This window comes from Apostichopus japonicus, chromosome 21 (genome assembly GCF_037975245.1).
Source record: "Apostichopus japonicus isolate 1M-3 chromosome 21, ASM3797524v1, whole genome shotgun sequence".
Lineage (NCBI taxonomy): Eukaryota > Metazoa > Echinodermata > Holothuroidea > Aspidochirotida > Stichopodidae > Apostichopus > Apostichopus japonicus.
In genome coordinates, this window is record NC_092581.1 from 15296152 (window position 1) to 15322663 (window position 26512).

Here is a 26512-nt window from a genome sequence, read left to right on the forward strand (position 1 = left end):
GGAAGATGTGGCAAAGCTTTGCCTAGTTCACATATAACAACTTGTTTTTTCTGTCTTCAAGTGGTCAAAAATGTGAAAAATAAAACTTTTCAGGTGTCATCTTCGGCTACACAACATGCACCATAATATGTCTGATTCTGCATGGCACCACCACATGGCAAGTAAGGAAATGATGGTTATACAGAGATTACAACCAACCAAGGGCTGGATAGCTCAGTAGGTACAGTACAGGGACTGTAATCCCGATAATGTCACTGGTGCGAATTTCCGTTCTAGCGAGAGAAAAATTTTCTCCTCTCCAGTTTCCAATTATAAAACTTGCTCTGTTATAAACACTAGCCTGATTTGTATATAAATAAACCAAAGATAAAAAACAAAAGCTGTTATTGTAACTGTGTTATCAAAGTAATGTTTAAAGAAGAAAAAATCGCAGGTTACAAACGACATATTTTCATAGGTCTAAGATTTAAAAAAAAAATAAATAAATAAATAAATAAAGTTCTCACCTTGGGTGGGTGCTGGGGTGTTCCCTGGGGTACTAGGTAGACTATTAGATGGTGGTTAGGTTTTAGATTTAACAATAAAGAAATAAAGTTCTCACCTTGGGTGGGTGCTGGGGTTTCCCTGGGGTACTATGGAGACTATTAGACAGTGGTTAGGTTTTAGATTTAAAAATAAAGAAATAAAGTTCTCACCTTGGGTGGGTGCTGGGGTGTTCCATGGGGTACTAGGGAGACTATTAGACAGTGGTTAGGTTTTAGATTTAAAAATAAAGAAATAAAGTTCTCACCTTGGGTGGGTGCTGGGGTTTCCCTGGGGTACTAGGGAGACTATTAGATGGTGGTTAGGTTTTAGATTTAACAAGAAAGAAAATAATTTCTCACCTTGGGTGGGTGCTGGGGTGTTCCCTGGGGTACTAGGGAGACTATTAGACAGTGGTTAGGTTTTAGATTTAAAAATAAAGAAATAAAGTTCTCACCTTGGATGGGTGCTGGGGTGTTCCCTGGGGTACTAGGGAGACTATTAGATGGTGGTTAGGTTTTAGATTTAAAAATAAAGAAATAAAGTTATCACCTTGGGTGGGTGCTGGGGTGTTCCCTGGGGTACTAGGGAGACTATTAGATGGTGGTTGAGTTCCCTGTTTAGAACCTTCAGCTAATTTCTTGCTGAGTAATTCCATATCTGGATTACTTAAAGACGAAGCTGATTGCGCAGCGAGGAAACTCTTTCCCCACTGACTTTCAAAGTAAGGCGGGACTTCACCATTTCTGAGAGCCGCACGATTCTCCTGTTCTTCCTTCAACTCCAATCTAAAAAATTTATGGCATAGAGAGAAAGAATAAATTTCCTTGAATTTGGAAAGATTTTTGTTTTTCCATGCCGTAAACCCGATTTAACAAGAGTTCTTAACTCTGTAATCGTTCGAATAACATCGCAAATCGTCAGATTTATTTGCTGAATAGTTTATAGATTGATATTTACTTACGCTTGTCTATGGTTGACACTTTAAACAAAACAAACTGTCTGGCTAACAAACTTGACATTATTAGTCAATTGAATGGAGATGGGTAATTAATTTACTTACATATTAAATATCTGTGAGTATAACAAAGAGGTGAGAGCTGGTCTAAATCTCCAGATTATTTCCAGATATCCAGTAGCAGTAAATAAGATCTTATATTAATTGCCTCAGCAAGTTAGAAAAAAACACTTTACTTGTTAAAGTTGTAGCATGGGTGACCATTATTTGACTTGCTAGCATATTTTGAGCATATTAATACTAATGACCTTTATGACCTATATGACCTTAATGACTTTAATATATCCTTTACATACTTCTTAAAAACTCTTGACATTATAAAATGTCAAATATATTTAGAGTGAGATGACGTATCCTATAATGAGAATGAGCAATATAATTCGAATGACAACCCTCCCCCTGCCAACCTCCTCCCCCTGCCAACCTCCCCTCCCTGCCAACCTTCTCCCCCTGCCAACCTCCTCCCCCCTACTAACCTCCTCCCACCCCCTGTCAACCTCCTCCCACCCCCTGCCAACCTCCTCCCCCTCCTGCCAACCTCCTCCCCCTCCTGCCAACCTCCTCCCCCTGCCAACCTCCTCCCCTACTAACCTCCTCCCACCCCCTGCCAACCTCCTCCCCCCTGCCAACCTCCTCCCCCCTCCTGCCAACCTCCTCCCCCCTCCTGCCAACCTCCTCCCCCCTCCTGCCAACCTCCTCCCCCTGCCAACCTTCTCCCTTCCCCTACCAACCTTCCCCCTCCTGCCAACCTACCAGGGTGCCATTCACACTCACCTCACTCGTTCCCAGTCATCCTCTGTGTATTTATTGTGAGGTTTTGGTGGAGGTGGAAGGGGAGGCGGGGCAGTGGCAGACTCATATAGCCCTTTGGATATTTTAGGATCCCCCTCAACATCTGTTGGTTTGGCTGCTGATATATCCTTATCTGCTGTTGTTGATGTTTGCTTGTCTGAGGTGACATTGTCCTCATTCCCTCCATCTGCTATTACTGTATCTTGGTGTTCATCCTGAAAACCAGCATGATAATTAAGAAAACATTTATATTTAAAAAAAAAATCAAAATAAACGAGTTAATAAATGATGGAGGGAAACAACGAAGGAAAAGAACTGAGAATAGGATCCAAATATGACAAGGAAGAAATTTTGTAATCCTTCCACAGCTTTGAAACATGTTTGATTGGGTCATAATGTTTGCTTAGTAAATCATGCATAAAGTACAGAGAGAATAGATTTGATATGATTAACTTATGACATTTGCTACAATAACAAAAACATAGCAAAAATGCATGAATAGATCACTCTGTTTCATTCTTTTTCATTTGCTACAGTTTTATCTGGGGGCAACAATTCTCACTGGAGAGATTCAATTCTTCAATATCACACACCCATACTCAAACAGATATTAATATCTATTATACATTTTTAACCTCCTTGTAAGTAAATTTAACAGGTTGTGTGCAGTACATACTCTGGTGTCTTCTTGTATTGTGAATAATGTATCCTTTTGTTGCATAGTCTTCAAACAAATTTTGGTAAAAAAAAAAGCTGTTTACAGCAATTAGTACACTTTTATCCTAAAACTGTCTGACAGTTAGATGAACCCTGGCCAACCTACAAAACAGGTTTTGAGCTCAAACTTGTTTTCCATTTCTTAATCAAAAGTAGCCACTGAATGTTAGAGGGCACCCTCTGACAACGGCTTATCTTTCAACAAATGAATTTTTCCTTCAACCCTCCACTTGACTTATTCCTTGTTCACAGCATTCCCAGAATACCACAGCACTTTCTTTCATCCTCCCATCTATCAATATTAAGTCAATGTTTTGTCAATTAAGTCAATAATAAGTCAAGTACTTAATGCATCAAATGTTGACAAACCTGAGCCAGTATCTGAGCCAACAGGTCCCCTGCCAGTATCTTCTCCTCCTCGCTCCTGGGGTCCTTCAATTCTCGTTCCGAATCCTTTCTTGCCTGCTCTTCGACATCTCTTGCATGTCTATCCAGACAATCTCTCATCTCTCTCCTCATCTCGGCATCCAGAGGTTTGTACTGGGTGAACTGTCGCAGTTGGAGGTAGCGAGGGCATTGAGGTGCCGGGGTCGGCTGAGGGGGATCTTCCCTGGACCCGATTGCCAGCCCTCTACCAACATTGGTGCCAAATTTGGGACCGGGCTTCTTGCTCTCCTTAGAAGGAAGACCCGAGAAATCTCTGGGTCTGAGATTCGGCGGTACGATGTTAGCCTCGTCTGGCTTCAGACGCCAGGTGTCGGAGGGGTTACCGAGGTAGGGTCTCATGACCGTCAATCCCTGTATGTCTGGATGATCCGCCAGAGGTTCCTGGATGAATGCCGTGGTCGGATCCATCTGCACTTGTTGGAAATAACTGCGAATATCTTGCTCCCTGAGTAGCTCGAATCCGCTTCCGTCTGCGTGGATCACAAAGAATCTGGGAACATAAGACGTGGTCCCGTGTCGTTCCTCCTCTAGCTTGGTGATGCCTTTACTCTCTGCTTCAGTTTGTCCTCCATCTCCCCGACCGGATTCCTCCGCTGTTTCCTTCTCTTCATCTTCTCCTTTGTTCTCAGTCTCATTATTCACTTCTGACGTGACTTCTCCCTTCCAGTTTATCGAGAATCTATTTCCTCCTGGTTCCCTGACGTCGCAGATGATTTTCTCCTTGTGCTGTAAGACGAACACGGCAGGCGTGGGAGACGCGCCGTCATTGCCCTCCGTGGTCCTGGGGATGAGACTCACGCACCCGTCGGCTCCGACGGTCATCCTGGTGCCGTCGTGGTGGAGCACTTCGTACGACCCGTCGGGAATGGCGATCACTTGAGTGCCGTTGCCAAAGATGGTCGTGGCGATGCTGTCTTCACAGTTGAATATTACTGTAGCGTAACCGACACATTCGACTTTGACCTGTCGAAGGCTACGGACTTTGACGGGGGCCATCTCTCCTGTGGAAGTCAGAATCAAAGTGAGGGACATTATTAAAAGACGTTTTTATCAAAAGGTTAAAAAGTTGCAAAAGGGAATTCTAAAAATACATTGTTTTGGTAATACATAATAGTACTAACGATGATGATGACGATCATGACAACAATGCGTCTTTAATCCTTCTATAAAAGAGTCTCACCGAGGTAGCGGTATCAAATATGCTGAGGGAAGGAATTCCAAAGCTTCGGAGCAGAAGATGTTACAATAAGGTGAGACCGACTTAACTGGACTTTTATAGATATTGGCTTCAGTTGAAGTTTTCAACCAAAGTAGGTAAGAAAGTTTATAAAAAAATTACATTTGGGATAAAAGTTTCATGTCCGACAAACTTTGGACAGGAGGACACAGACTTGTAAATGAATTTTAATTATCGAGACATTTCCAGGCCTGGAAATTGATTATTTAAAACTTAAATGACTTTTCCCAATTTTCCCATGACCAACGAAACTCTGTCCTTAATAATAATAACATTCCACTTGTATATAGCGCTTTATACCAGCAATAGGTCTCAAAGCGCTTTACAGATGATATGTTACCCCTGGTCAATGATAACCTGTCCCAAAGACAATCCCTCCAGGCGGCTGCAGTTATATTCTGCGCCCAGTGACAAGTTAAACCTCACAGGTACCCATTTAACCCCTGGGTGGAGAGAGGCAATTGAGATAAAGCATCTTGCCCAAGGACGTAACGTAATGAACTAGGCAGGAATCGAACCTTGACATCTCAGCTTACAAATCACCCCCACCCCCCCAACTGTAGACTGTTTTGGGGCTTACTGACCTGTCTCCTCTTCCTGCCCATTGCTTTCTCTGTACTCTAAATTAACAGCGTAAGATGTGATTCTCGTGCCGTCGCTGTGGTCCACGATACGGGTCCCGTCTGGTCTCTCTACTATAATGACCTTATCCTCCCTTGTTGTCATGACCTGAATCCATGAGATAAAAGGAGAATTAATTCCTTGTAATAAGAAATATTAACAAGTTTAACTGCAAAGAAAAACGTAACTCGAGAGATGAGATTTGCCGACATACAAGAATAGTGTGATATTAAGATGACTATATTGGGACAACAAAATATGGAAATGTTATTTACCTCTGATGGTTGATTTGAATAAATATTTATCCTGTGGGGGAAGGGGGGGGTTTAGAGGGAGGGGCTTGGGTGAGAAGGAAATATTTTGGATCCCATTTAATAAAAAAGGAAAGTAATATCTCCAGTAAACAGATGAGAGCATTAAATTGAATAATTCAGCCTGAAATCAAATCATTCTTTAAACGGTCGCATAAAAAAAAAAACTGTGTTACCTCTTCGGTCACAGGATCTGTGGCCAAGTAAAGCATCACAGCGCCCTCCTGAAGTGGGGAATCCCCTGTCTTGGTACTGACACGATCCCCTGTGACAGTGGTCGTGACCCATTCGAAGGGTATGATTCCATCTCCGACACCAGCGTCACCATTCAGGGAGTCCACACCACCTGCCATACCAGCTTTGCTTCCAGACGTTTTCATGTTACCTTTACGAAGAATGAAATAAATGGACGAATTTTGAGATTTAAAACGAAAATTTCTGATGTATTCTACATTAATGAGCACTAGTAAGGGTCAATTGATTGTACGGTATAAAATGAGATATTTTGTCATTCAAGTGAAGAGCACTACCCCCACCCTTCCCCCCCTCCCCTCTCCTACCGTGAGAAGCACCAGGACTAGTATTGTGTACTGGCATCCATCTGCATGGTACCCGTCAAAATGAACATTGTATCGTGTAAAGTATATCTCAAAAGAGAAACACTTGTGCGATAAGGTTTATATAGATTTCTCAGTGTTTGATTTGCATTATCTTCCAAAAGATACCACAAAAGAGACAAACACCAGAAAATCGGTCTAGGGAATGATTGGTCTAAGAAAAAAACCCATTCATCTCTGGAATTTTGACCGATTTAAAAAAAAAAATTATTTTTTATTATTGTATGTTCTTTGCCATGTTTGAATTAAATCAACAAAAACTAAATGCTATTTTCCAATCTAACCTAGAAAATGTATATTATTTCATAATCCTTGTGTGATTTTTCTGCAATATGCGACCTTAACAGTTAACAAGCTCAAGACTTGTAGCCTGCACATACTAGCTGTCAATTCTAATGAATGCCATAATTTATAAACCTTTCTCCTGTCTATTTTTTTTGCCCTTCAAAAATTCAAATCTTGCTCCTACCTTTCTTTCCTTCACCAAGATGATTACTCATCGAGCTACCGTCTCTCTGGGGTGATGCATCACGGCTCTGAGTGGGGCTAGCGGGTCCATCCATGACCTGGGAGGGGTAACCTCTACTAACAGCCCCAGTGGGGAAGAGAACCTGTAAGTGAAACGGTATCAACATTATCAATAATAATAACTGCAATGTATGATGGCATGGAAAATGTAAATCTTAATGACTCTTAAGTCTTAAAAGGTTTTACAATTGAAAAATAAACAGATGTAAATCATTCTTGTGAATTATTGTTAAGCTGAAATATAATTTCTAATTTCTTCACCTTTAAATAAACTTCCACTCGATAGCAACATTTTCCTTGGAAAAACTTGTTACTTGCAAAATAATGGATACCAGATCTTAACTTGAAAAAATTCTTTTGTAATACCAGTGGTTTCATTATTAGTTATCGTAAGTTTTTGGTATAAGTGAATGAACAACAGAAAATTAACTGACTGGGAGGAAATTATAAAAAAGTCAAAGAAAACAGGAAAACTGACAGAAAAGAACAAGGAAATACAAGTCTGTGGCTTCTAGCTGCTAACCCCCTCCCCACCCCCCCCCCCCCCGGGCCCAGCATAATAATAATAATAATTAACAGTTCTTATATAGTGCAACTTACAATAAAGTCTCGTCGCGCTGTGAGATAACCTGTGAGATAACCTGTCAGCATAGGAATGGATATGTAGGGTTTGCCGTCAGCTATGAGCTGGATAGCTTAGTTGGTAGAGAGCATGGGTCTTGTAGACTTAAGGTCACTGGTGCAAGTCCCTTTCTAGCCATAAGATTCTTTACTAAATATTTGACCATCTTGTGAGAACAATGCTACCTCATTTCTGTCTATATTCAGAAGTGTAACAATTTAAAATATTATCCAGTATAATTATAAATACATTGAGAGCGTTGTTTGTCAAGTGGTTTAAGGCAGTGGTTCGAGTCCTGGCCAGATCATCACGTTGTGTCCTCGGGCAAGGTACTTTATCTCCATTGCCTCTCTTCACCCAGGTGTATAAATGGGGGGACCTGTGAGATAACCTGTCAGTTGGGCGCTGTTTAGCTGCTGCCATGTGGAGGGATTGTCTCTGTGTTTGACAGGTTATCGTTGATCAGTGTGATCTTGTGATGCGCCTTGAGCACCGTTATCAGTGGATATGTCTGCGCTTTATAAATTCTCAATATTATTAATATTATACTTGGGTAGCATGCTTACCCCAACATTTCTTTATTTAGATTGGGGAAAGGGAGGGGATGGAAGGGGGACTGTAAAACTATCAAGCCTCTTGAAGAAAGTGCCACAAAATGACTGTTTACAAGAAATGTTTCAACTACTTTCTCACCTCGGTATTGCCGTCCAACATTAATTTAATCACTGCTCCTTCCTTGGTTACGTAACGACACTTCTCTCCCATGGCAGGGTTCTGTATTGGTGCCTCACAGGGTTGTTTGCCAGACGTCTTGCTGGGGTAACTCTGCTTAATAAGCATCTTACCAGGGTCATCTTCACTCAGAGGTTTAACACCTGTTTGAAAAAAAAAGTATGAAAAATTTAACAACCCTCGTTTGTTTTTTAAATTAAAAGATAATGAAATATTTGAATATATAAATATTCATACAGTGCAGAAAGTTGATCTTTATTAGTCTTATTAGAAACTAAGAAGTTGCCTACCTGCCATGCTTTCCAACATGTAACTAACGTGTAGCCCATTAGGACAAGATATAAATAGCTGCTGATACGGAGGCTGTTTTAGTTCCTCTGCTGGAGCAAGCTCTGGTGGCTTGGTTTCTTCCTGTTAACAAAATAAAAAAACGGTATCTATGTCAGTTCGCTTTAACACAATCACACAGAATTCACATGCAAATTAATGATATTCAACGGAACTAATTTCGGATGAAACATGTTCAAATGACCCCCCCCACCCCGGCCCCAAATATTATGCTTTTATTTTTATTTACCCAGTCAGAAGATTTAACAGATAATTCTGGCTATAATTATATTGATGAATATAGCCATACACTGAAGTCCAAAAGAAGGATTCTGTCCATCATTCCTTGCCTTCAATAGTGGTGCGGGGGATTATAACTCAACGAATAAACCAACTTTGGATTGCTGAATTCGAAATTTTCAAGGGAAATCTACACCTCACTTTCAGGTCTGCAGAAGGACGTTTTCAAAACCCTTTTGCTTACGCTTCAAGTTGGTTGCAACTGGGACAGTACATCTCACCAATTACTTTGAAAGCAGAATTAAAGAGAAAGAATTTTCACTGAGATCAATAGAGGATAATTTTTTACTTCATTCTACATTTTTTAACAAAAAATCTTCACCTCTTTGGGAGGTTCACTGATCTTCTGTGATGCCTTCTCTGATTCGGCCACGACAGACATCGCTGGTGCCCCTTTCTTACCCTTCTTTCCTGACCCTCCACGCCCTCCTTTAGGAGAGGATGTGGGAGGAGGAGGGGATGGACTAGCAACTGGAGGAATTTCAATCTCTTCCAGGGGTTTTTCCTCTGAAAAAGAGATAGAGAAAGTTTAAGCATAAAAAAAAAAGTCCATATGTCAAAAGATGTAAATACACTGCATACAATCAGATCTTAAGAAGAAGTTATCTGAGTATATCCAATGTTAACACTGTTTACATTGGAGTTTTAACACTGTTAACACTCCAATGTGTTAACATTGGAGTGTTATCAGTGTTAACACTCCAATATTCTGAATCATTCACTGCACCAAACACATGATTACATATACCATTGGCATTGCTGTTAATTCTAATTGCAATCAAAGTGTTTGCACACAGCCTAAAATAGATACATCCACTAAAAAAGGTCACTGAATATGCTGTCAGGAATAGACCAATGCTAATATATCAGAGACTAAAATATTCATCAGGCAGTTCAGTTAATAAGAATGAGAGTTGGATTAGACGGAAAATGCAAACGAGAGAGCTGAAAAAACTGATATCGAAATGCACTAAACTGCTATCATATCTAGAAGATATTTGCTTGAAGTAAACTGAGATTACATAATACTTTCTACTTACAAATGGTGCATAAAAGTCACGACAAGTACTTGTTTTTTATTCAAGTACAAAGAAATCACATGTTCAATACAGCAGCATATTATCCCTGTTAATCAACGAAGCACTAACTTAGACGAACAGTTATGCCATTTTGTTTCTACACAAACACATTTCTTAGCAAAGGACTTAATGTGTCCAATTTTGAAAGCTATCTTCACCTGTGACCTGCGGGTTAGCTCCATATTTTCCATAACTGCTAAGGGAGAGAACCATCCCATCATTCAGAGAAGCTGTCAGTGACCCAAACCTACTCAGTGGCTTCTGGACAGGTTCTTCTGTTGGAGGAGTGACCTGCTTCTCTCCTAAAATGACATGAAAATATAGAATATAATGGTCACATATTGAAAGAACTCTCTATGTAACAACAGGCCTGAGGAGAGGGCTGGGGCAGGAGAGTCTAAGGCCCCAGGTCAAGGGTCATTCAGGTGGCCCCAGAAAAATATGAGATTAGAAAACACAATTCTAACATTTATAGTATAATAAGGAAATTTGAAGAGTGACAAAATCTCACATTTTGTCACTCTTCGGTGACATAATCGTTCCCAGGGCCCGAGTTGGCTCTCCACACCTCTGGATGCCTAACTGAGTAATTTTTGTAATTTCTGTTACCTGCACTCCCTGTTGCATCAACTTCTTCTTGGTCATTTGGTGAAGGTTTGTCCCTGTTTTCTTCATCCTCAGCTGGGTCTTTGGGATCGAGTATATGGACGGTCAGGGCATGGCCGTCTTTCAAGACTGTTGTCTTGACGAAGAGGTCACCTATTGGTCAAGACAACACAAAGCTTCAGTTACCACTTGTTATACTTACATTATTTTCTTTAACTAATTATTCTTTCCTCTTTGAAGGCAAATTTGTTTGATATATTTTTAATGATAGTTATACTTGAATTGTTAGTGATCTAAAGCATGAATTAAGTCAACTCGTAGCATGAATTCAAAGGACTGCAACACCTCCCCACCCCCCTCCGCCGATCCATAACTCTCCTAATATTCTATCCTGAAGTTTCAAATGATGCCAGATATACTGGCATACTAACATAGCATCACAATAACTTGCTTTGCTTGCATAAAGCAAATGTTCTATCAAAGACATTGCTATTTGATAGGGTTAAAGACAAACAATTACTGTTGCTAACTGATCTTTGCATTCACAGCCAGCTCCTTCTTTGAACAAGACTAACGAATCACTGCAGAAGATATTTACCGTTGATAAATTCTGTTTTCTCACAACAAACAAGACCACCCTCCGTGGGAAACATACTGGTCAGTGTTCCATTGGCATGGATCATGTTGTTTCCAACATCATAGCCGACAAACTGTGGGAAACAAAACCATATCATAACTAATAATTATTTAACACAATTTCCACAAAAAAAAATGCCGTACTGTTCAAAATCTCAGAAATATTGTAATGATCATTCTATTGCCTTTAACTGGTTATGTAATGGGCAAACCACCAGAAATTTAAAAGTGATAAATTATAGGAAATACAGTAAATTTCTCCTATCTATGGGGGTGGGGGAGGGGTTGGGGGCACATTGGAGCACTTCTTATAGTAGATATGAATAGGAATACTTGGGGGACCTGAAAATATCAAAGCAGTGTTAAAGGTAGTTGGTAGTTTTTGCTGTGTAACATCTCTCACTGCATTAACACACACATCTGCCTACAATATGATATCTTGTTGAATATTTACTGTCGTGAAAAATGCTCAACACTACAGAAAAGTCAGTTACTGTTCATGGCAAACATCAAAATTGAAACGAGGACACACAACAATGTCATAAGAGATGTACCAGGGACTGTGACGTTAGTAAGACTTGGGACAGATAGATATTACTGTTAAACTGACAAGGATGGCTTCATTACCAGCAAAATGTCCAGTTTTTGGGGGAAGAAGAAATTCTGTCAAACCAATGATATGAAACATCCCACTATTTAGTTGGATTCAAAACATCAAATTATCGATGAGTTTTCCTTTAAATTCAAATTCATAATTAGTATTGAAAGGTTTAACTATTTCAGAACTTGCAGATCAAGAAGACATAAAATTACTTTTGTGGAGATGTGGCGCGCCTTTTCCTTATGTCATGATTTACTCAATTAGGCTTTTTTTCGTTTCCATTCCCTTTCACCCTATCTGTTTTGCTACTTGTACATGTACTCGCAAAGTGCTCTTCCGTGTAATATCATTAAAAAATGACAGAATTTATGTTTACAAACCATAAGCAAATTTCTGATCACATTGATGATAACAAAAGTAAAAAAAATAAGAAAATAGTTAAATGAAATACATACGGGATAGTATCTCTCGGGCTCGGGAGGCTGCTCTACCTCTACGTCATCCTTAACCTCGTTCTCTGCTGGTTCTTTCTTCTCCTTATCACCTTTCCTACTGCCTCTTCCAGAAGCACCTCTTTTCTTGCCTTCATCTTTCTTGTCTTTGCCTTTGTCTTCTTTATCCTCCTACAGTTGGAAAAACAAATTATGTCTCTTGATCAGCATCACATAGTAATTATCTTAATTTTTGGAACCAAAAAAAAACAAAGAAAGAAAGCTAAACCCCAAAAGAATGAAAACTAAAGTAGCTAAAAGTCCTTTTTAAAATTTTTTTTTTAGCAAGTTTGAGCTACCATCGAATTTATATAAGTGATGGCATTTTAACTGTGATTATGCCTAGCTCCTGGAAGAAGGGTGATTTTCATGCTCCATGTGGGTAGATTAAGTTAAACTGGATTGGGTGTTTATCCAGCATCATGTCACAGCTTTATTTTGCACCATGTAAGGGTTTTTCAAACTGTGTAGAAATAAAAATATTTTTTTACAAATTTGCCACTGACTGTGAAATACTAACTTAAATATGATTTCATATTTACTTGATATTGCATTGGCATTGTAAACTAAGTATCTACAAGGATACCTACTGTTTGCTTTCATCTTCAACTAATATTAACAATTTTCATCTTTACAGTATTTTGTTTTTTCTGTTGGTCCATGTTTAAGCATTCAAAGAATTTCAATTAAACTTACATTATTTACTATATCTACTGCATAAATGGCTTCCCAAAGAACAAAAAACAAAATCATGATTTTTTATAGTTTAATTTTAGACAATACTGTTTTAAACAGTTAAAAAAGAAAAAGCAGTTTACTGAACCATTTTGGATAACTTGACAATACACAATGCATACATTACAATACTTCTCCTGAGGAATAGATCATATACTAACTGGCTCCTTAAAATTAGGGTCAGAGGTTAAAATGGCTTCATAAACAAACAAACAATGTATGTATGTATGTATGTATGTATGCATGTATGTATGTATGTGTGTGTGTATGTATGTATTGTTTATCCTCCTGCAAGCAGGAACTCGCGAAGAAGCCATCATTGGCTTATCAAAGCCGCAAGCTGACCGAAGTCCATGATTATGAATTGTCAATTGTCAACAACTCTGTAACTGGACGACATACATTAATCTTGGAGTGACTCGAACTCGGGACCTTATGATTGAAAGGCACCGGCGTTAACCACTGAGCTAACACTCCTTAAATGTATTTACCTTCTTGGGAGATGCGGATCGTGACCTTGCACTCTTTCTGCCCCCCTTCTTATCTTTATCCTGTTTCTTCTTTTCTTCCTCAGCTACTTGTCTGTCATGTTCAACCTTCCAGGATTTCATGGAGTTTGGTCTCATAAATCCACCACTGTTAGGGTCCAGGTTAGCGGCTGGTGCTGGGCTCTCACTGCTTCTACCTGTAAAACAGAGGTACAGTGAATGGAACGGGACGAACATTTCAGGTTTTTTTTTAAATTTACTTTTTAGTTAAAAAAAAAAAAAAAATTAAGTTTTTTTTAAAAGTTTTTTTTAAAATTTACTTACATTTCGTTTCTTTTTTTCTTAAATTTATTTAAAATTAGTTAAACCTTAGTCCATGGTCACTGGTTTTGAATCTCAATTCAAACCCCAAAATGTGAAGTCCATTTTTTAGCCTCCTTGCTGATGCCCCTTCCATCTCCTCCCCTCTATTTTCTTTGTTTTCTTTTGCACATTCAGTCCCTACAAAATCTTCTGCCATTGCTCAATCACAACTCTAAAAACCATGGATGAGCCTGGGGTAAAAACAATATCACGGAACTTTGCAAAAATTGCGGTATAGGCTCCAGTTTGCATATGCTACAGTGTGTTAGGATAATAGTTTTTGTCCCGAGGTAGAAAAGAAATCACGGATATTCCGCGAATTTGCGGAAAAAGCTCATGCCTGAAAAACGGAACCAGAAAAGGCAAACTAACCCTTTGGTGATTTAGATCTTGATTTCTTGGGTGACTGGGACCTGTTCCTACCCTTAGAGCTACCCGGTCTCGATGCAGATGGTGTGTTTGCTGCCGATGATGCGGCAGCGGCGGCCTGAGCAGCGGCCAGTTCTGCTGCTAGTTCCCTTTCTCTCATCTCCATCTGGTATTTTTGTTCCTCCTTATCTGTCCAATCCTCTATGTAATCTGCGACATGCTCTAAATAATTCCTGTTGAGAGGAAATAGTTTCGAAGATGTTGTTGTTAATTGCAAATGAAATGTTCCTTTATTTCTACAGATATATTTAAGTAAGTTCAAGCAACTTGATTATATTGCAATATTTTAGAGGCATCATAGCTTCAACACTGCTTTTATATTTTCATGATAAATTGTACTCAAATTTTGCAAGGAAATAATTTGTTTCAACATCATGGCATATTAACCAGTTGCACAGTGATTATAACTATGTAATACTTTCAATGGCTGTGCTATTACGTTTCACTTGTCACAAATACGGAAGATATTCTGAAATACTCAATAGGACTATATATGAATAAACAGCCCCAAAAAAAACACCAATTTATCAAATAAAATCTCTGAATTTTTTGGGGCACTACTTTTCATCCTAACACAACACTTTGCAATGGTGTCGGTAAAATTCCAAAGTTACTTGACAGTGTTGTAACAAATTTTTGACTTGCGACTCTAAATTCCAAACGTGGAGAGACTCAAACAAGTTTATCAACTTTATTCCCTTAGCAACCAGTGACTTGAGCCAATGACTGGACTCGATAGGAAGACTTTTGACCTTAAGATGGGGTGATTTGATACAGCTCTACTAATTAATGCTAGAATCCCAAAGCAAAATCAGTACATTTAGCTTAAATACTTACTCTGATTTCTGTTCAAATATTCAAGATATGTCACAAAGTGTGACCATTTCTGAATAACCAAAAGGTGGTTAGTGGTCAGTAATTATATCTTTGTTTTAAACCAATAGTAATCTTATTTTGAAAAATGCTGTGTTCGTTTGATAACGAAGGAATATCTGGAAGGACCATCTTGGTTGGGGGATATCAAACACTGCACAAGTATTAGCAATCAGCACTGAATGACGTATGCATTAAAATGGAACTTATCTTGTAAAGCTAAAATACATGAAAACAAGTCATAGGGGTCCCAAATTTCTAACTAAATAGTACAATTTACTTTGTAGCCAACCAAAGGGAATGCAGATATTAGATTTTGCATATCCAGCAAAACTTAATTCAGGACATAAAACATGCTTATAATTTGTTAAAGAATTTATCAGTGTCATGTCTTTCAAAGAAAATGATGTACCTAAAGCCGACGTCAGAATGCAGCTTTGCCTCCCAAGATATGATATTCTTCCTCTCCGAGTCTGTTGGGTTATGCATGACAATAAGCAGGGAGTGGTCCTTCCTGTGATAGTAGGTGTCGATGAACGGACACAATGTACGTGCTTCATCCAAGACCTAGATGAAAAGATGAGATTATTACTATAAAAGGCTACAAAACAGAACTGAGTTAATTCAAACCAAATTGCTTTTTTTCTGAAGAAACAAACATACAAAAGGGGTATTAAAGTAGCATAGCTTGAGCAAATAGGCCACCTATGAAAGAACATAATTTTAGCTGACATTTGCCAAAGGCTTAAATATTATAGAACAAAGCAAATTTATTGGTATCGATCACTATAAAAGTATTCCAGATAAATTTTAGGTAATTTTATTTGATCTATTAAACATTATGACTATTCAACATTTTTCTTATCTAAAGTCCAATATATGATAGAACATACCAAATTTATTGGTATGGATTACTATAAAAAATATTACAGATTAACTTAAGGTAATTCAATTATATATTAAAAATTAGGACAATTCACCAATTTTTCTTATCTAAAGTCCAATACATTATAGAGCATACCAATTTATGGAAATATTCAAGATAATTATGTAATTCATTTTATCTATCAAGAGTGATGAGGATTCACCAAACTTTACTGTCTTTTGTTTTTCATATTTTGTAGCTTGGATATTTTTGGCTGTTACCTGAAGTAAGACATTTGGTTTCAGATGCTCCACAAAGCACCATTCATCCAGATTCCTCTGAGGTTGGTCAGCCACGTCCTGTACACTGATGAGGGAAGGGGTGGGGGAGAGTTTCTTATCTGGGACGGATACGTTACTCTCAACTTCTCTTGCTTCGTGAGGGTCCTTCTGAGTTTGAACACCGTCCTCAAAGTGAACTGTCACAAAATTGTCGAGAGAAGAAAAGCTGCATACTGATAAACTCACTGATTAAATACCCACAGTTTATTGTCCTTTTTTCTTAATACTTAAACATAGAAAATTTCAAATAGTTAGACAATTTGATTTGACCAGCATCTTTTAAGCATGTTCAAAAACAACATGCTTCAAGTAACACACAGTCTTTTCTGTGTGCTTAACTCAGAATATGTAATTGTGCCTCATTGGTTGAACCCTAAACCCCTCCCCCCACCCCTCTCCCTATTCCATCACCACCTTTTGAAATGATAGATTGAGGTAAGTCCCCCATGTTTTATTTTTTTTCATTGAACATTCAAAATTTAGGATAAAGGAAATCATAGCAAATTGCTTGAATTTGAGAGGAACTAGCTCTCTTTAATACCTTGACTTTTGCTTGATCGAATGCTGCCAGCCGACCCTTGTCGAGACTTGCTTTCTACTTTCAGAATTCCAGGTGTTGTAGAGCGAATAACATCTGGAGGTAAAGACATCTCACCTGCAAAGGAATGAAAAAGTATTAGAAGTTTACCTGTCTTGTACTGATCATAGCTAGAGCTATTCACTCGCAGACTTTTATACCAAATATATAATGCTGAATCAGTTAAACCTCTTTGCCTTTTCATTAACTGTAAGTTGTAAATACCAGGCTTAAGCTTGCAGAGATTACAGTTGCAAAATTTTAATAATGGAAAGCAATTAGTTGTTCTAGAGGAGGAAGAGTTGATCTCTTCACGTTCTCCTTGAGCACTTTTCAGACGAACATGAATGACTTGAGATTTGGCACTTCAATTGGTTTCTTTGGACATAATTGGACGACATTGTTGGTAAATAAATTGCTGAAAACACATACAATTTACTCATTAAAATCATGTGTCGTTGGTGTGTCAAGGCCTCCATTTGTGCTGAAGTTTGGTCAGTTAGCATATTGGTGCAGAAGAAAACTGATATTTGTGTTAAAAGCATTTCAAGAGTTAAAGGCATTGAAGACTTGCCCGAAATCGCGTGCTGCCATCTGAAAAAGTTAACTTTTTGTTGCTTGCAAGTGGCATTTTGTTCGTGTCGCTACAAAATGCAGACAAATGAAACGTGATACCCTGTTATCTTTAGCTGGACCTGAGATGTCCATCACTGTATCGTTTGTTAACTGTGCTGTGGGTATTGGCCGCAGCTGTATGTACTGACTGTACACTAGCGTCTAATTACCGACGGTAGCAAGCTGTGTGTGTATTTTCTGGGATCGATGGTGGTGTCTAACACTTCTGTTACACCTCATTCGAAACTATGTCAAATTACCGGCATTAGACGTTTCTTTTTGCGCGATTCTTCACACCCTTTAAAGTCAGTGAGGTGCTTATAAAACTTACCACCAGACTGACTAGGAGGCTCCTTCCTCTTGTCGCCAATTATGTAAGGATCGTCCCATAAAATCTCTTGGTCTGCTCTGTCTCTTTGAACGTGACCGTTACCATCTGTCGACCTCAAGATGAGGCTCTCGAAAACAAACTTGCGAAGCGTTTGGTCCATCTCGGCGGTGTCCGTTCCTTCCTTGAAACACTGGAAGAGCAGCTTGTGCAGACGAGCGGATCTCTGCTTGATCACCGATTCAGACGGACGAGGAAATTTGGTGACCCTGGAAACCGGCAGCAATTTCAACATGGACAGTTCAGCATTGAGGGAATCGAACCCGTCGACATTCACGAGGTGCCGGAGCCGTTCCGACGATTTGTCGCCATGGTGATAGAAAACTGGAAACTGCTGGTGATTCTCTGTATCTGTATTAGAACTATGACCATTTCGCTGTGAAAGGAAGGGGAATTTTAATCATAGTTTATACTGGTTGTTCTTACAGCAGAAGGACTTAAGTTTGTCAATTTACTTACTGCATTACAGCATAAGCAAGAACTTCCATGTTTGAGGTATTTCCAGAAACTTTAATAAAAAGTTGGTTTACCTTGTCTGTTTCTTTCAAATTGAATTTTTCACAAATGTTATCGATCTGCGCTGCTAAGATGTGATCCAGCCCATCTGCCCTTGGTTGGGTCAGTTTAGCACTAGGAGGTTCCTTGGCCTCCTCTGTAGCCACAACCTGCCAAATTTTACAACCGAATAAAGGAACCCGATCACTCACTTTATAATACGAAAAAAGACTTAAGAAAACTGCAACAGATATTAGATGAACGAGCAGAGAAGAGGTATCACCTCCAGCTTGAAGTGTGAACAAAACTATATCGATTTCTTAGCAGTTTTGTGAATTGTTGGGACTGAACTTTTAAAAGAATCTAGACTGAAATGCAAGTGATTCATTCATGTACAGCTCAGAATTAACGAGAAACAAGAGATTACTACAGAAACGATTAGAAGTGAACATTTTATCATGGTTACCTATTTATACTCAGGACTGCTTCTTTGGTACATTGTAATAAAATACATCAAATTTTTGGGTCTTCTTTTCAAGTAGTACCCAAAGTACAACTGATTCATTTATTGTATCAATGCTTCATACAATCAAACGTTTGTTGCACTGCTTAACAAACTGACAAATGACAAGAAGATGCTAAAAAAAAACTTATATAGAAACAAGCAACATCTGTCTGTACTGAAAACCTAAAATTTGGATTAAATCAAATTGAGAAAATGATTTTTACCTGTTCAAGCATGCAATGCATAATGAGGGGTACACTGCAACTTTCAGCTGGTATGCAATCCATAAGATCATTGTAATATCTAACATCAACTTGACCAGGGATGGTAGGAATTGGTGGGTCTCCTTCACCACCAAACTGAACTGCTGAGGATGACGGCCCACCAGCTAAGGGTGCTGTGGTGCTGGAGGTAGTCAGCTGTGTTTCTGTAGGGACAGCAAATGATGCCAAAATGATGAGAAAAACATTTACTTCTGATATACTTTATTTCAGGTAACCATTCTGTCCTATACAGATTATGCCAGGTCGCTGATATGTCAGACACTTCTTAAAGGCAGGTAACTATTCAGTCAGATGACCAAGGTAACTATTTAGCTCATTATTGTCACAATTATTCTGTCAGATACAGCTTATATCTCAAATACCAATAATAACTGACATTAGCTGATGATTCTGTTATGAAAGGGATCTAAATTTGATGGATAACATTTGTTTTCTGATAGAGTCACGTCAGAAATTCATTCTGTAATCTACTATAAATTAACATCATATGAAGTTAACTTGTGTAGTAGCAGTAGTAGCAGCAGTAGTTGTAGTAGTAGTAGTAGCAGTAGTAGTAGTAGTAGTGCTATTAGTAGTAGTAGTAGTAGTATTAGTGGTAGTAATAGTATGAGCAGTAGCTGTAATAGCAGATTTAATAGATTTTGTAACATCCAAACCAATAGGAACACAATAGATACATGGATAGCCATTAGTTGGAAGTGATAATCCTACAATTTGTGATATTTTGAATATGTTCATGGCAAATGCAGGTCAAGAGAAATGCATTTTCCATCTTCAAACACTTTTTGTTTTTATAATGCAATTGCTGTAAAGTATTAAGAGAACAGAAGAAGAAAACAGCAAACCATTCCAGAATTGAAACCTTACCAGTTTGTGCCATTCCTGGGTTGATCTGTACCAATTTCATGTTTGTCTTGTAGTTTTGAAACTGTCTGTTTTTGTCTAAGAGATCATATATGACACAGGCTATATCTTCAAAGAGAGCGGTACCAAACTCAATCTAAGTAAGGAACAGAAGAAACAAAGCACAAAATATCACTGATAACAGTTACCACCGCATTAAATCTCACAAATATAAGATGTTTAACTAAAAAAGTGACAGATAAATCGTGTCCGACATAATTAAAAATAATCAAGAAAAAGTATAATCTGAAAATATATAGCAAACAAGAACACAGGATGAATTACAGGATTCTGAACCAAGTGAGCTCAGGGAATTAACACAAAACTTCTTTCATTGCGAGAAACTGTAGAAGGTTCCTTTATAAACCTTAGGTATCAGCAACTTTGAAATTGCACAAATATGCTCTACTTGATAGAGCTGGATGGGGATCTTCAGCGTTTCTATAGCGAGGGCGCTGTCATATCGGTCCTAACAGAGCTGTAGATACAGTTCTGGGTCCTAATATGTGTGATCTATACTGATTACAGATCTCCAAAGATATTTGTAAAAGTTTTGTAACATATCTCAGTCTATGGGATAGTTGTGAATATATGCTTATGAAGATGTCATGTTCAATGATTACAAGAAAAATCGCAGGTGTGAGTGGCCAGTATATTCAATTATGGAGACTTAGATACATTTTTAATGATGCTCAAAGCTTTAACTCAGGTTAGGGGACATTATTGAAAATACATAAAAGAAGCTTTCTAAATTGGTTGATGACCAGATATGTATAAAGTTGCCAATGAATTGTGGGAACATTTCATTGCTAATATGAGTGGTAAAACCTGTTTGTTAGTTGGAATATGTCACACTAAACATGAATTTGCGAATGTGCAGTTAGTTTGCCCAGAAGCGTCTTTCAGAGATTTCTCAAAAGAATTCTCAGTGATTTCAGAGATTGCAGTTTGTTTGGTCTTGCAGAACTAGAAAGGACTGATATGATAGCACCCTCTGTTGATTTATGGCGTGGCTGGAGATCCACATGGATATAAATAAACTTGCAGACTGAATGTATCTATAACCAAACAAATTGTTAAAATTTTGCCATGTTGTCCATATTTGTAAACTATAATAAAGTAAATTTTGTATAGAACAGAAATTGTTTAAATCATATCATTAGAATTCCCATGGAATTCACAAAAATGACTAATATAAACGGTATTACAACGCAGACTGTTAAGCCCTCAGTTTTTACTAGTTACCTGGATAAGCAGTTTGCTAACACTTTTATTTTATTTTGATTTTAGTTACCTGGTTCTCAGCATCTTCATATTCCTCTGGTACCATGTCATTCTTTACACTGTATGTGATTCTGGCTATGTCATGAAGGGAAGATCCTTTAGGTGCTCGCTTCAGTAATGGCTCATACTGTTTCCAAAATGTCTCAAGTTCCTCTCTTGACTTTGCTTCCGCTTTCTGTTCTGCTTCAACCACTATCAACAAATATGAGAAAGAAAAAGATAATGAATGAATCTTCCATCTGACCTTAAAGACAACAACAGCTTAGAGTTTTATTTAGCCTTTTTTTTTCCTCTCATTTTTGCTTTTTGTATGTCTGGATTTTTTTCCCCCCCTTTCTTTTTGGTGTTTGCTTTATTTATATTCTTTTGTTCTTTGGTTTTGTTTCTTAAATCCCTTGTACAGAAGAGTTCTCGCCTCTAGATTAGTTTAATCTCTTAGAAATGAGCTAGCTTGCGACAATCGAGTGTTTCGTTAACTTTTTAACCGTCTTATATTTTGGAAGGACACAACAGACGAGGTCTTCCCTCTTGTGTTCTCAAGGACAATGAGGGTAATGTGAAGTAAGCGAGTGTCCAAGTAATGACTGCAGAAACAGAATAAAAGATATGCAGAAAGTTTTGCACAGTATTTCAGGAAAGTCTTTCAGGAAGATTATGACTTCGAGTATTAAAGTATACTAGACCAAATGCTTAGGATATAAAACCAGGCTATACATTATCCTAGATACAAAAGTGAGTTGAGCCGATATCTTCCACACATGTCTAGACACTCACTGGCCTCTATCTTTGTTGAACAAACATTAAGCTCATCCCTAGAGTTAAAACACAGACTAACGGCTTGAGAACATTCACATCCAGTGCACCGTGCCTGTGGAACTCACATCCAGAACATGTAAAAATGTGCAATACTGTGAACATTTTCAAATCAGCACTCAAAATGTATGTTTTCACCAAAGCATATGTTATAATTGTTATTATATGTTAAGCGCTACGAGAATTATATCATAGTTTGTTTGGCGCTATATAAAAATTATGTATTATTATTATTATTAAACTACTGTATGTTACCTTCTGGTGGTTTCTGAAAGTCTTCTTCTTCCTCCTCTTCCTTTATGGCTTTCCTCTTTTGAAATAGACTGTAATCTTCGCATGTGAATCGCAAAATGCAGTTAACATTGATCCCCAAATCAGACAGGAGGACCAAAAGAGGGGCATCAAGGAACCCATAGAGCAAAATGTAGTGCTGTGGCCCATCATCGGGTTCATCATCTGCAAAGATATGAAGTATTGACAATTAAACTTCATTATTTATTAAACACAGTTTCATGGTCTTATACTGGTCATCTTTCATAATATGTCAGAATTTAATTTGGGTTCTAATTTATAAATTTTTAAAGTCTTAAAGTTTTAAAGATATATACTCGTCGTTTTATCTAGACTGTTACTTTTGTATAACTCTATTTTATGTGCTTATCCTTTATTTTGTTTTTATAGGTTTTGGTCTATTTTTATAGTTTCTGGTGTTTTTATAAGATTTTTGTGTTCGTATTTCACATACTGTTTAATTTTCGTTTGTGTGTTTTCTAGACTTTTATTTCCTTTGATTTCTCTGTCTTTTTGTTTCTATTTGTTTTAGGTTTTGTAAAGCGCCTAGAATCCTTTTGGTATTTGGCGCTCTATTAAGAAATTATTTATTATTATTATTATCTTTGTTATCAAAGTTATCAAGTTATCAAAAATGTTACATATTATTCATTTCCCTCGTTTATTCATAACCCTCAGGTTCATTTATTTCATAGTCCTCAACTCATTTTTACTATAATGTACGTTACACGGCCAACTAATCTCACTGCCCCAGCTATCATACTAAATTTATTTTTGCGACGTATAAATTTTCAAAGGGCCGAACAAAATTGAAGAAAAATGAAAAATTGTTTTCATAAGTGGCACAGTATTTAAAGAAGCCTACCAATATATTTGTTCTCTTCGTCTTCCTCGCCTCTCTTTTTCAAGGTGCTCTCCTTCTTTGGTGATGGAACTTCAGGTGTCTTTTTGCCTTTACCCTTTGCAGATTTGCCTCTCGCACTTTTCTTCCCAGATTTCTTTTCTTTGCTTTCTTTGCCAGATGTATCCTGTGCATGATAGCATAATTAAAGATTTAGTATTAAACAAGTCTGTACCTAAAAATTGCCAATTTTGCCAATTATTATCATTTCTTCACATTTGTCCAGTACTGCATATATGCATCTATCACATGGCATAAGAACTTAGATTGTTTTTTTCAACGGAAAATGTTAGCAACTATTGTGTAGGACTGTAAATTAACTTTGTGAAATTTGTCATGATGGAGTTATTCAATCTAGAAGTTTGGGGACCATTTGCTGAGTCTTTTATCCCTATTTCCATTGCTAAACATTTATCTAAAGTATCTTTCTGGATTTTCCACTGCTTCAAATTACTCTCAGATGTTTTAGACAATTACCAGCCCTGGAATAATTGATCTAGTATGGCATAGCAAAGTTCTTGTTTTCCAGAAACCATGGTATTTATATCAGCCTACAAAGCTGCTACACAAAAATTCAAACATTAAATTATTCCCTGAAATTATATGACTCAATGCTCTTACGATACGTTTTGACTAGCAAGCATATATTTGATCTTTAAGGCTCCACTGAACCTTGGTTCTCCTTTGCTTCTAAATCTAACATCTTAATAAATATATATATATATTGAATTATGCTTGTGGAGTTGTGGACAATAAACCAAACCTATTTGCATTGCACAATGAACTAGTCTCATTTTCTGATGAAGCAAAGGAACAGGTAAACGTAACCTTTTGCTCTGTTTCCCTTCGCTTCTGGTCTTCTTGCTTGATCGCCAATAACTTCCATTTCACCAATTTGGCCAGGAGTGGCAACGGAATTGGTTCACCGTTATCCAGGTGGACCTTCGCTGTTTCACAAATTTCGGCAAATGCTGGAACGTCTTTTGGCTTCTTGCCTTTGGGATTGCCCAGTTCCTGAACCTGTATATGCAAGACAACAACAAGCTATATGTAGCAAAATGACATACATCTAAAAGACATGTACAGTATGCTGCTAGTTGTCAACCAATTACAACTTTTAAAACAGCTGATTTGGTTTGCAATGTAATGATTCTCAGCATGGTGATACACTTGCATGCATGTAATTCATATTTATGAAAAGTAATCAACTTGCCTCGCATAGCAAACAGAAGTTATATACTTTCCAAATGAGTTCTTTGTAACTTACCTCTTCTATAAGACCTTGATATGTGACAAGTGTGTACAATTTTCTTTGCTTTGCACTTATACAAGAGCAAAGGAAAGCAGCATATTCTTTATCTGGAAGTTGGTCAGGTACAACAGCTCCAACAAAAGATGTCCAGCCATCCTGCAATAAATTGAAGACATTAAACATGTAAGTCTAAAAATAGGACCTAGTGTAAACTACACGATAACTTACATGGCTAGAAATAATAATTTTCATATACGTTGGGTCTAGGCAGGGTTTAAGTTACCTTTTGACAGTATTCCTCATATCGTGGTGTATGGTAACTTTTCGTGTCACCTTACTTTGTGTACTGTGACTTGATTTGATTAACGATGTCTATCAACGAAAAATCGAAATCTCTCAACTGTCTTTGTTTTTCATATGTGTAGTTCCTCAGAAATGTATGATCTCAAAATATTCATTGTTTTGTGCCTACGCAACATACAACTGAGCAGAATTTGACCACGAAATTACTGCCGTGTCAAGTTCTTTCATACCCCGAATTTGACACATTTGTCGATAAGCTAAGTTTAGTGTAGGCCTAAGTATACCTCAATTGACTTTGGATGCTGTTTGATATGCTCTGAGCTTCTAAGCTCAGACAGGTCAGGTCCCAGAGAGTAGTACTACACTCTGGGACCTGACCTGTCTGATTTAATACCACGTGGTATTATATTGAGATAATTTTGGTTATTTTTAGGGAGTAAGATTTCGAAAAGGCCCAAAAAATGTGTAAACCTGGGAGGAGGGTGTTGGAAGCTTTTTAAAAACCTCAATTTGATCAGGATATACCTGATATGGATTAAAACTCATCAAATATATGCAACTCTGCTTGACTGCAAAAAGTTAAGGTTGCCTGCTGTATCGTTGCTAGTAATATTTGAAGGTTCGTCAATTACGATGGTTCCTCAATTACGATGGTGCGTCAATTATGAAGCCTTATATACACGTCTGAAAGTCAAACTTTCAAACGCATGTACTATGAGGCACTTCCATGAATTATTTCACCCATTAACTATATAGGCCCTAGTAGGTTTCAATGCATAGGCTAGGACGGGTACCGTTATTTTCCGCACACCTTACTTTCCGCTGAAACAAAACGGTGTTTTCCGCAAACAAATTTATCAGCGGAAAACAACGGGTTTTTTTCAGCGGAAAACAACGGGTTTTTTTCAGCGGAAAGTACCATTTTTTTTTTGGAGGAACAGAATGACTTACTGGAATGGTTAGGCACATGGAAGGATTTAGGAAGAAGGAAAGATTTAACTGGCAGGATAAAATGTAGCTTCGAGACTAGATTATTATTAGCATAGCAAGGTTATTATTATTATTATTATTAGCAAGGTTGTAGCTTAGGCTGTAAGCACTAGCTTAGGCTGTGAGCACAAGTTTAATTTTAGTTAAACAGCGCCACCTTATTTGGTTGTAGTTTTCGATATGGCGTGAAGGTGAAAAAAGATGAACTGCCGTGACAATTTGGTCTCGCTAAGTTTCATCCTTTAGGGGGCGGGCAGAGGGGGGAGGGGTGTCTTTTGTGATATTTTTACATTAACAATAACAGAGTACAGAGTGAGAATATATAGGGCTATATAATATTATGCCTCATACTTCTTTAAGTTATCCCTAATTACAAACACCCCAAGCCTCCTGTAAATTATAAGCAGCTTAACTGTTCTAACATGAACTCAGTCTAACCATTCTTATGGACGTTCTTTGATACTTTCTCATGTTATTTTAATCATCCTGAATTTGGTATCCTAAAATTGAGGAAAAATATAGTGTACAGGTAAGTGAAAGAAAAGGTGTTTTCCGCAGATGAATTTTTTCAGCGGAAAGTAACGTATGCGGAAAACAACTGAAACCGCTAGGA

At 37.9% G+C, this 26512-nt stretch overlaps 1 protein-coding gene across 1 annotated transcript in view; it reads right to left on the minus strand.

The window, feature by feature from the left end:
* LOC139962615 (sperm-associated antigen 17-like) overlaps positions 1-26512 on the minus strand; it is a 39934-nt gene that overhangs the window by 12782 nt on the left and 640 nt on the right. Inside the window, exons 2-28 of the mRNA XM_071962754.1 lie at positions 24622-24762; positions 24183-24374; positions 23319-23481; positions 22418-22618; positions 21360-21541; positions 20030-20162; positions 19103-19305; positions 18409-18543; positions 17822-18254; positions 16840-16953; positions 16239-16435; positions 15505-15659; positions 14163-14392; positions 13431-13624; positions 12169-12336; positions 11075-11186; positions 10480-10629; positions 10029-10172; positions 9114-9298; positions 8455-8575; positions 8126-8307; positions 6752-6893; positions 5842-6050; positions 5318-5462; positions 3419-4497; positions 2315-2547; positions 1075-1310 (exon numbers count right to left, since the gene is read on the minus strand). Coding sequence (XP_071818855.1) covers positions 1075-1310; positions 2315-2547; positions 3419-4497; positions 5318-5462; positions 5842-6050; positions 6752-6893; positions 8126-8307; positions 8455-8575; positions 9114-9298; positions 10029-10172; positions 10480-10629; positions 11075-11186; positions 12169-12336; positions 13431-13624; positions 14163-14392; positions 15505-15659; positions 16239-16435; positions 16840-16953; positions 17822-18254; positions 18409-18543; positions 19103-19305; positions 20030-20162; positions 21360-21541; positions 22418-22618; positions 23319-23481; positions 24183-24374; positions 24622-24762 — 5779 coding nt within the window. The remainder of the gene's footprint in view (positions 1-1074; positions 1311-2314; positions 2548-3418; positions 4498-5317; positions 5463-5841; positions 6051-6751; positions 6894-8125; positions 8308-8454; positions 8576-9113; positions 9299-10028; positions 10173-10479; positions 10630-11074; positions 11187-12168; positions 12337-13430; positions 13625-14162; positions 14393-15504; positions 15660-16238; positions 16436-16839; positions 16954-17821; positions 18255-18408; positions 18544-19102; positions 19306-20029; positions 20163-21359; positions 21542-22417; positions 22619-23318; positions 23482-24182; positions 24375-24621; positions 24763-26512) is intronic.